This window comes from Leptodactylus fuscus, chromosome 8 (assembly GCF_031893055.1).
Source record: "Leptodactylus fuscus isolate aLepFus1 chromosome 8, aLepFus1.hap2, whole genome shotgun sequence".
Taxonomy (NCBI): Eukaryota; Metazoa; Chordata; class Amphibia; order Anura; family Leptodactylidae; genus Leptodactylus; species Leptodactylus fuscus.
The window spans coordinates 73436652-73448551 of NC_134272.1; the positions used below are offsets into that span (position 1 = coordinate 73436652).

At 42.0% G+C, this 11900-nt stretch overlaps 1 protein-coding gene across 1 annotated transcript in view; it reads left to right on the forward strand.

Moving 5' to 3' along the window:
• The window catches only part of STK39 (serine/threonine kinase 39), a 216972-nt gene extending 205279 nt beyond the window's left edge, over positions 1 to 11693 (forward strand). The window contains exons 17-18 of the mRNA XM_075284227.1: positions 6323 to 6387; positions 11339 to 11693. Coding sequence (XP_075140328.1) covers positions 6323 to 6387; positions 11339 to 11413 — 140 coding nt within the window. The 3' untranslated portion in view covers positions 11414 to 11693. The remainder of the gene's footprint in view (positions 1 to 6322; positions 6388 to 11338) is intronic.
• The last annotated feature ends 207 nt before the right edge of the window (positions 11694 to 11900 follow it).

The following is an 11900-nucleotide window of genomic DNA, read 5'->3' on the forward strand; positions in this document are numbered from 1 at the left end:
GCTAGTTGGCTGCTGATTGGCTGCACACATTGCATTGTGGGTGATCATATGATCCCAGAGTTCCTTGCCCCATGTCTTAACGTGAGCATTTTGTTTATCCAAAGCCACTCCGTTATTCCAAAGTTGCAAATTAGGGTCTACTGGCCAATTGGGCAATAACACTATGGTTTATCTGGCTGGCGGAATCTTTCCATATTGTATGTCATGCAGTGTTACCACCCACTTGGCTCTACATTACAAGGGCTTATATGTTTGGAACAATACTCCAGGTGACAGCGCTGATCAGATAGCATAAAGTATTTTCAACCTGCACCTAATAGTATCATTGTCTAATTTAGATCTATGAGAAATTTCTTACGTATGGCATTTTGGACCCTAATACGCCACCATTTTAAGCACAAATAATATATATTACATTTTTAGACCTATTTAGGTGTCCCTTCAGTTTTTATGCCACCACTTACTGTAGCAAGATGATGTGGAAATTTTGCAATATTAATATGTCTAAATCCTGGCCGAGCAGTGAGAACTTTCCACTCTGTTTTACAAAGAGACGTACATGGTGCAAATGGCTATAATGTCTGGCACAAATGACACTATTTGGAGCAAAGTGTCAGATAAAGGATGATTATACATTGATAAATGTCAGCCTGTGTCTCGGGGCTTCTGAACTCAGTATCCGAAAAACAGGGTCTAGGCTCTATGGAGATCTATTAAGAATCGGTATAAACTTAAAGCTTGGCCATGTGTCTATCGATAGTATAAATCTCTCTTATTATCTTAAAGAAATTAACCACAGATTTTACATCTCCCCTATTACTCCCTAATTCTATAATTGTAGCGTAAGCAAATATGCGTGAATTGTTATCTGAGCCGTAAACTGTGAAGTTATTCGGAAATATATAATTAGAGGATTAAAAAACAACAAGTTTATTACGCTTTTTGCAAGAATTACATTTATTTTAAACACACGTAGCGTTGTACGAGGTTTGCCAAATATTGTAGAGCAGATTGGCTTCTGTATAAACACAAAATCTGTTTATTTAGTAATATTGGTTTGGAGGAAGAGGTAGGAAGTAATAGCCACAGAATAATAGCGCTAACAGTCAAACCGAACAGCTTGTTCTAAAAAGAAATTACTCATATTGCCAAAATTAGGGCAATCAGCATACAAGAACATCATCTCTGCAGGGGATGTTGTTCAATACACTTTCTGTGCCGGAGCGGCTGAACAGACTTGGAATGCAAACTATTGTTATGTAACCCTAAGCAGGAAAGCATTGATCATGAAATTGATAAAAGTGGCAATGGGACTTCCATTTATATAGACAGAGCTGGCTGCATTGTTATGCATTGTGTATTTCACAAGATATTGCACCGTTCCTACCTCATATGTAAGCCACGGGATATTGAGAAAGGAGCTTTGACAATATTAGACTTGTCTTCATGTTTAATATATTATTTCACTGTTCTTTTACGGGACTAAAACCTAAGACCTGAAAGTGAATGAAGAAAACGGCAGCAGACGTGCTCGTCCGGGTAATTTCTTTTATTAAAATATACAACGCGTTTTGGGTTAGGTATTGCACACACTTGAAAAAGGGTGGTAAGCCCAAAACGCGTTGTGTATTTTAATAAGATAAGTTACCTGGATGAGCATACCTGCTGCCATTTTCTTTGTTCACCTTTGGATGTTCCAGACGCCGTCCCCTACGGTTGTGGCGTTATAGAGGGTGGTTGCTGCTATTGGAGTCCGTTATACTTAGGGGTTCCTGTCATCCTTTGGAGGTCGCCTACTACATACCTGCATAGTGGTTGTGAGCTATTATCACAACCACAGAAGGTGAGCCTTCACTTATTTATTATTAGAGATGAGCGAACAGTAAAATGTTCGATATTCGTTTCGAGTAGCCGCTCAATATTCGACTACTCAAACTGAATATTGAGTCCTACTATAGTCTATGGGGGAAAATGCTCGTTTCAGGGGTAGGCAATGTTCGATCGAATTATACTTACCAAGTCCACGAGTGAGGGTCGGGCTGGATCCTCCGAGAAGTCTTCTCCGTGCAGCGTCCCCGCGGCATCTTCCGGCTCTGAATTCACTCTTCCAGGCATCAGGCCTGGGCAGAGCCGACTGCGCATGCCCGCGCTACAAAAAAATGGCCGCTTACAGTCAAAGCGGCCATTTTCATGTAGTGCGGGCATGCGCAGTCAGCTCTGCCCAGGCCTGATGCCTGGCAGAGTGAATGAAGAGCCGGAAGACGCCGTGGGGACGCTGCACGGAGAAGACTTCTAAAGGTAGGAGAAGAACCAGTGTTGATTGGCCAACTGTATAGCATTCGGCCAATCAATGCTGGTTCTGCATCAAACTTTTCTATTCGAATAGTGAGTGGTACTCGATCGAGTACGAGTGTTTCGAATACCGTAGTATTCGGTCGAATACCTACTCGATCGAATATTACTCACTCATCTCTATTTATTATCACTATATTCACATCCAACACTGTGTCACACTATTAGCACTTGGTGCTACATTTTTTTCTCTTCTCAGTAAGGGCTAGTTCACACGGGACCATGAATGGTGAATTTTGGTCCTTATTATGACGCGGGAAGCCGCCTCAGAATAGGGCCGAAATGTGCCTGCCGCGACTGTTACAGCTTCCGACAGTCCCGGCTTCCCGCTCTGAAGTAGGCCCAAATGCATGGGCATAGTCCGGAGAGTGCTGTTGGGAGGCCAACGCCGGGACTGAATCAGCCACGGAATCCGCCTGAAGAAAGGGCAGCTCGCTGCTTCGCGGTATGTTCCCGCTCACGGAAAAAAGTAAGCTAGCGGTCTACATAGACCTCTATTGTGAGGGGGCGGATTCTGACATGGATTCAGCGCCAAAATCCGCCCCCTCTTGCCCCACGTGAATGAGCCCTTAAACCTAAGACCGTCTATATAGGACACAATGAGCGATGTGCCACAGATTGTACTGTTGTCTAGGAAAGGATTTCTCAGATGGAGAACTTCACTAGTATTTTTCTTCACGTTCAGATATTTATAGGCTAGTACATTATACCCGGAAGAGTAAAAGATAAGTAATTCCAATGAAACATATTTTTTATCATATATTTTATTGATCACAAATTTGGTATCCATGTAACTAGAACAACCTGTACAATACAATGAAAACATCCAATAAGGTCAACGGTATATGGCGGAAAAACAAATAATGTAGTAGAATATTTCTTTTATGTACATTAGCGTCAAGGTATTTATTGTAGGAAGAATATAGAGAACAAAAAGTCATCGATAATGAAGTACAACAGAGTGCAAAGCAATAACCGGGACAAAGGAGAAAAACGGCAATTATTGTAATATGAGCAATTTGAGATTAATCGCGATAGTCTAAGAGAATACAAAAATTATAATTATAGTTGAGACAAAACAATAAGAAATACAAAAAATAACAATTGGAAAAACAGGTAATAAGGTGATAAAGCATTGCTTCTAGTATCAAATAACAATACACAAAGGAAGAATTTGGGGACAAGGTTATCCATCGAAGGGATCACAGACTGATGGCGAGTGACCGGGTTAAGCCAGGAGAACCAACCCTTATCAAAGTATATTCGTGTCGCCTATAGGTGCATTCATCTCTTATAATGGCATAACATTGTGAACTCGTCTAAGTACCTCTGACATCAAGAAAGTCGATGTCCGCCATCGAGATGCCATGCGAATTCTAGTGGACCTCAGAATATATTGTAGCAGCTTATAAGGGGCATGTTGTAGTCCTGTTGGCCTGAGGCTTAAAAGAAAAACAGGCTCCGTTATTGGTATAGATTGGTGAAGCAACCGATGTAAGGATAACCAAAATTGTAGAAGGGGAAACCATGAATATATTTGGTGTCATTTAGCCCAGGACCATATACTGTAAGTTCTGTGCAATATTTGCAATACAGTTTCCTTGCCTTCTCTCTTTACTAACTAGTACAACAACAATCTCAGATGTGGCAGCGTTGAGCACACAGCACTGCTATATCTCAGAAAAGTCAGCTCCCGCTCAACTCTGCTATACCTGAGATGTAGCAGTACTGTGTGCTCAACGCTGCTACATCTAAGATGTAGCAGAGCTGTCAACTCTTCTATGCATGAGATGTAACAGTGCTGTGCGCTCAACGCTGCTACATCTGAGATGTAGCAGAGCTGTGTCAACTCTGCTATACCTGAAATTGGACCACAATGGAGACTGCTGTGGACCGATCATAGACTCTGCCTCCTCACAGATGAGCCTCCAGCAGAACCAGCGTTGATTGGCCGAATCCTGTACTCTGTATGGCATTCGGCCAATCAACGCTGGTCAATGCATTCCTATGGGAAAAAGTCAGCTCCCACATTATTAGTGGCGTAATACAGGGACTTTGGCATGTTAAATGCCCCCAAACATGCTTCCCCTGCTGTGCCAGTTGCATTCCAGAGGTGTTGTCATCATTTGCTGAGGTGTCATATTGGACTTGGTGAATCTCCTGAGTCGAATAGTGGTTTCCCCTGAAACGAAGCTTTATTTCCCCATAGACTATAATGGGATTAGATATTCGTTCGAATAGTCGAATATTGAGGGGCTATTCGAAACGAATATTGAATATTTTACTGTTCGCTCATCTCTACAGTCCAGGTGGGAAAAGGGGATTGTGAAATAATGGTATAAGGGGATGAGATCTTATCTTCTACCACAATTGTAACATATAACCAGTGAGCCTAGCTCTGGTCAGCAGTGGGTGCACTCCCTTTAAAGAATACTGAACGACGTATTAGAAATGGTTTGTGCTTGTCTGCCGTCAAGATGCCTGATTCATGATCAAAATAAATCGCCAACTCCAGATGTTTTATGTCCCGGAGCGTTCAGTGATCCTCAATGACTGATGGCTGTAGAGTAGACACGGTTCATGGACTCCTTCGCTCACTGAATTTTATATTTTACAAGCCAGCGTTTCTTTACCTGAATTTTCAATAAAGAAAATATTTAATAATTGATTTAGTAAAACTTATGAAATCTCTTGGCGCAATATTAAAACATCAGTAAAGTTTTATTTATTTTTTTCAGAAATCAATAGCGCCGGCAATGGGAACAAACTTTGCAATATACTTCACTAAAGGAAAAGTGCCCGTGTCTTTAACCTCTTCCATAATAGTACGGCAGAGGTCGGGTATTTAAATATGGAAACCGCTCATTTAGAATTTTTTCCATCTTCCCAGTACATTGTACACAATAATAAACGGTACCAATATTAAGAACAATTTGTTCCACAAACACTAAGTCCTCCTATGGTTCTGTGAACCTCAAAATAAAAAAGTTATGGGGTTTGGAAGGAGGGGAGTTAACGAAAATAGAAAAGGGTTAAGCGTTTTGTCTTTGCTTCTTATCTGAGTCATTCTGTCTGTACTCCAAACGCAAGCAGTCTCAGTTTACAATGGGCGCTATGGAGGGGGAGTTGGGAAAAGGAATCAATAAATGAGTCTTTTATGTCAGGAGAAGGATCCTTTCCTCTACAATTAGTATGGACATAATAGGACATTGTAGGAGCATACTATTATGCTCTTTGCATTTTAAATGTCGTTTTTCAATGGTGTTTGTCGTTGACGGTGGAGGAGGAGGAGAAGGTTGAACTGGTGAGCTGGAGCACAAACATGAAACTTCATGTTGGGGTGCTTGACACTGGTGAAGATGCAAGTCCTGGGTCAATCCAGTGGCTGTTCATTTTGATCAGCGTCAGCCGGTCAGCACTGTCAGCTGACAGACGGCTGCGCTTATTGGTGATGATGCCACCGGCTGCGCTGAAGACGCTTTCGGATAGAACACTGGCGGCAGGGCAAGACAGCACCTCCAAGGCGTAAAGCGCCAGTTCCAGCCACAGGTCCAACTTCTACTTGACAGGTAGTCTAATATTTAGCACAATAAATTGCCTTAGGATTCCGGTTGCTGCTGCAGAATTCTCCAGGTTGAAAGTGTTTATGCTAAGTTCACACCTGCATTGGGGAGTCTATTCTTCGTGTCTGCTTGGAGACCCAATAAAAGAAAACTCAATCCACCTAAAAAGTGTTTACCCACGGAAACCCGCAGACCCCATGAGCTATAATGCTTGCAGGACTTTTCTCTCTGTATTTTTCAAGCGGAATGGTTGACAGAGTCTCCGAACGGTCATTGAGCGCAGGTGTGAACCTAGCCTTAAATATGCTTATACAGAAGGTAATGATGGATATGTCCTTAACGTGATACATATTAGTGGTAAATGTATCTCACATTGTGGTTACAGGTGTGTTTTTGTTGTCTTCCAGTTGCTGCTAACTTGCAGAAGATGATAGATGACCCGGCATCATATAAAACCTTAACATTTAAGTTGGTAAGTTCTTTATCAACCCTCTAAACAGTGAAAAAATATCTAAAATGTTTTTATTAATTTTTTATTGTATGATATCTGTATCTATTGCTAGAGTTCTGCGCATGCATTCTTAGAGGGATGTCAGATTTGTTGCCGTTTTACATGTTTGGCCCATTCATGTGACGTATGGACATAACTTCTTCCAGTGAGAACAGCTGGATCCACCACACTCACCTGTGTATAGAAAGGGGTGGCTTTATAACATAATCCCTTTAAAGAGGTCATTTCACCAGGTCTAAAAAGCCACTGAAAAGCAATATCTAATCGGTACTATCACACAAGGAATGTTGGTGTTTTGTTTATCCAAATCTGTTCAGCTTTTCCTAAGATATAAGCCCTTTTAGTGTTGATGCAACTTAAGGTACACTCTCCAAGTGGGCAGTAACATTGTGTTTTCTCAGGGGGCGTTATCTCTGTATGCTGTATCTCCTGCAGTGTTACTGCCCACTTGGCTTGTATACTCTCATCTTCATCTACACTTATATCTTTGGAATAGCTGAACAGATTTGGATAAACAAAGCACCAAATTGGTCAGGGTGACAGCTCCGATCAGATGATGTATGTCATTAGTGACACGTTCTCTTTAAAGGAAACTTCTCACCAGAATTGTTTCCTTTTATATGAGTGCATCTGTCTCATAAATGCTAAACAATTGAGCCTGGTACTGCCAATGATGGCCAATCAGGGGACATGAAGAATTTACCCAGCCCCCAATTTCTTAAAGGGGTTTTTCCAACTTCTAACACTAACCTAATCTTCTATCCAACTGCTGAAACCTTCAGTGATCATATGAACGGAGTCCCAAGTCTCTCTTTTAAAAGGAGCAGTTGGATGCGTATGCAACTGTCGTTCCATTCACTTGTATAGGACTGACGGAGCACTGTGTTTGGCTATATCTGTCAGTCTGATCAATGGAATGATGGTCACTCACGCTCACTTCTTTTCAATTTACACTTGGGACTCTGTTCTGGTGATCATTGGGCATTCCAGTGATAGGACATCCAGTCATTAGTCACTTGTCCCCTAGTCCTCTATCTAGGGATAGAGATAGGTACTTTTAGTGGGAAACCCCCTGTAATAACCATTTAGGGCTACAAGGAAGTAGTTCTCTTGACCTCTGCTAACTTTTGGAGTAGGACCACGTAAAGAAAAGAAGCCACCAGTGTACGTTGTTGTCAAATCTGGAGGTTGCCCAGTTGGGTGCTGATATGCCTCTAGATCTAGTGTTATTTGGCTACTTGTAATGCTAGGTTCACAGTAGCATTACCTCTCCATTGTTCTGGTCCATCGATGACCAAAGCAACAGAGACGAAAATCTACCAAAATGGTGGTAACCAACGGAGACCCCATTACAGTCAATGGGGTCTGTTGGGTGTCCATGTAAAGTGCAGACTAGGGTTGAGCCGATCTTGACTTTTCAGGATCGATTTTAAAATCCGATTTCCTATCATTTTTCATTTGAACCCGATCTCGATCCCAATTCCGATCCCAATGCAAGTCAATGGGATTTTTTTATTAATCAGAGATCGGATTTTAAAAGCAATCCTATTCACTATACAGCATGGAATCTATCAATTGTTAGAATCCACGCTGTGTAATGAATTACTAAGTAGCCAGAGGATTTTTTTTTAATCCTCTGGCTACTTAATCCCCCCTGGTGTCCACTTACCTCCAGAGATGGCTGTTCCGGTGCCTTCCTTCTTCTTTGCCTCGCTGCCGCTCCACGCTGCTCTTCTCCCTTCGCTGCCCCCTCCCTGCCAGGTTAGGAGAGTGTTTACGGGTTAGGAGAGTGTGGGCGGGTACTGGGAGGGGAGACATCACATCTCCCTGCCCTGTACCCGCCCACACTCTCCTAAGCCACAAGCCCCGCCTACCTAGCGCTTTAAACACTAACCTGGGAGGCGGGGCAGAGAGGCAAGAAGAAGGAGGGTACCGGAGCAGCCATCTCTAGAGGTAAGTAGCTGCTAGAGATGTTTAGTTTAGCCTCCCATTCGAATGAATGGAGGCAGCCGGCACGCAGGGGATTAAGGCTGTGTGCCGGCTACTTCCATTCATTCCTATGGAACTGCAGCGGAGCCTTCACACCGAGTATACAGCGCATACTCAGTGTGAAGGCTAAACAAAGCATTGTGGGAAAAGATCGCCGATCTCGATCCTACATAAAAAGATTGTGTTCGGAATTCCGATCGCGATCGTGAAATTTTCTCGATCGCCGATCGGAATCCGATCTTTTCCGAACACGATCGCTCAACCCTAGTGCAGACGTGAACATAGTTTCATGTGTTTTTTCTCTACACATCGCCTGTGTATTGAGATGTTATTTTGTCCTCTTTATATCACATTACAGACGTATAATATGCAGTTCTAGTGAGTATGAAATGCTCAAAAACACACTAAGAAAAGCCACGACCGTCAGACACTTACACTATTGTGTATTCAGCCTCATCCCGCGCAACACTTGATCTTATGGCTCAAGGATATGGATTGAACCTATGCATTATAGTGATTACCGGTAATGTAAGTGTGACAATGGCACAAGCGCAATTAAACCTTGGAACCGGATAATAAATTCTCAGTGCCTGAGGCTTCCGTGTCTAGCTGAAGGTCAATGATTTCAATCATAAATCCTCCAAAATGCTGATGGATTTGATTAACTTCCTACTCCTTATAATAGACTAACACAAGCTAAAAACCGAAAATAAGTTTTTAATCGTGAACTTTTTGGATAACTTTTTATATTGGTATTTCCACGTCAGTTTCTTTTAATGCAATAGATATAGGCGCACATTAGGGGAAAACTTATTAGTGAGAACTTGCAATATTTGGTGACATAGTTATGTGAAGGGCTAGGTCATGTAAATGTCTCATTGTTAATCTGATTGACAAGGTATAGACACTGAACAGGGAAGACCACCCACTTGACAGTACATTGGCTTCGAGCTTCGGAATTCAAGGACCAAATGGGAGAAGATAGAGGGAACCAAAAAAGGTGCCAAGAAACATCCAGTTGTGGTTGTTTGAGGACCTCTTTAAGTTTAGTAGAACCATGGACAAGGCCAGTCTAGCAGTTGTAATATGAATGGATGCTAAAATGGGACTGTTATGTCTCTCTAAAATCAGCCTTATGTTACATTTGCACAAAGGACAAAAACATTTTTTTTTGTATTTGCCATCACACGGCCATTCTTGGAACAAATTGGTGCAGGTTTATCAATCCATCTATACTGGCTTTATGGCTTATAGGAATGATATTGTAGTGCTCATTTGCACAAACGTGCGCCACAACTCTCATTCTGCATCATGCTCGCTACATTGTACGAATGTGGGCAGACTAGGGTTGGGATCGTCCCAGAGTAGGGACTTCTCGGGCTGACATAGTCATTATTAGAAAGTCAAAGAAAAATATGGATCAGCTCACCCTGTATAATAGCTGTAATTCCACCGTATCCTGAAGAGCTCGGCTCGCAGGTGGACCACTGCCTGCTGATGAGCCAAGAAGAAAGGACGTACTGTCCCAAAACGCGTTGCCTTTGTACTTTCAGGCCAGACTCTGACTACAATGTAACTTTTTAAAAGATGTGAAAATAAAGTTAATTAATTTTTAAATACCGTGGATTTTCATTCATCGATCCTTGAAAGCAGCTGGCGTCCTTCTTCGTTGTATAGTCATTATTAGTCGGGTTTTGCTGTCCACTTGAAAAGTCGGACATCTTTGGGAACGGACAGTTAAGGACAGACACGGACAGTGAAAGAACGCACCCGATCTCCATTTAAATCAATGAAAAATGTCACGGACACAGCTAGTGTCCGCTGCTAATGTCCATGCAAGATTTTGAAGGGACATTAGCAGCGGACATTACCTGTCGGACACTGACGGTAGTGTGAACACCCCCTAACTTATGAAGAGACCGGAGCCTCTTCATAAATCCCTTGTTCCTTACTAGAAATGAGCGAATGGCGTTCAATTGAATTCATATTCGATCGAATATCAGGCCATTCAAGGTATTTGATTACAATTGAATACCACGAGGCAAACGCACTAAAAATTCGTATCTCCTCCCACCTACCCTGGCGCTTTTTTTGCACCAATAACTGTGCAGGGAAGGTGGGACAGGAACTACGACAACGGAGGCATCGAAAAAAAATCAGAAAAAGTAATTGGCTGGCTAAATCAGGCAACCTCCAATTTATACGAATGGTCGATTTCAGATTCGGGTCATATGAGACTGTGAACTATGTGACTGTGAGACAGGGATAAATGTACAGGCAGGGTTAGCTAGGGATTACCTTTATTTAGGTGGGAATGTTACTCACACAGCTCTTTGGGGCTCTATCTTTTCGAGATCCCTGTCAGCTTGCGATATGTGGGAGCTGACTTTTTCCCATAGGAATGCATTGACCAGTGTTGATTGGCCAAATGCCATACAGAGTACAGCATTCGGCCAATCAACGCTGGTTCTGCCAGAGTCTAAGATCGGTCCACAGCAGTCTCCATTGTGGTCTGATCTCAGAAGTAGCAGTGTTGAGCGCACAGGTATAGCAGAGCTGGCCGTGCGCTGAGCTCTGCTACACCCGAGATGTAGCAGAGCTGAGTGTGCTCTGTCCATTATGTTTACTCTCCACAATCAATATATCCTTGGGGATCAACTATGACGAGGACCAGATCTTCCCGTAGGTCCTTTGCATATAAAATATCATTTCTAACCTCGTCGATACAGTCAACATTCCACCATCACTCTTATAAATAAATTTTTTTTTTCATTTCTATAGCCCAAGATTATCCATAGCTTATTTTTAGAAATAAACCCTAACGCGCCGTGGTCGACTTCATAAATAAATCTGACAAAATAATTGCCTTGGTTTGGTAGTTGTCATTCTGATTTTTCTCTGATTTTTTTTTTTTCCTTCGTAGGCGTCCGGTTGTGATGGGACAGAAATTCCCGATGAAGTCAAGTTGATTGGTTTCGCTCAGTTAAGCATCAGTTGATTATCTGCAATGTGGCACCTGACAGAGTCCCATCATTTGTGGCTATCCTAGAGGAGAGAATAATAATACAAAAAAAAAGGGATAAAAATAGTAACCTGCAAGATTTGCTTCGAATCTAGAAATTCACCAAAAGTTCACAAGATGAAATCACGAGTGTAATCACTGCTGCTATCCAGAAAGAGATTAACCAATGTCACTTAGCAATCAAATCCGCCGTCGCCCCCGTACAAAGCAAGGAAGGCAAAGCGCGCTAAAGATAACAGCTCTATTTATTGGCTATCCCGACCTGTCTATGGCTCCTCTCACTGTAAATTCTCCTCTATTTTCGTTGTAATGTCGATTAATAAGACTGCCTATTTTCTGGATTATTTTAAAATTAATAGTCTGAAAAACTAAAAAAAAAAAAAATTTATTAGCCAAACTTGAATCCTAGATGGATAAAGGACTGTGAAGTTTATTTTCATATATTTATGAATTGCACATCCAG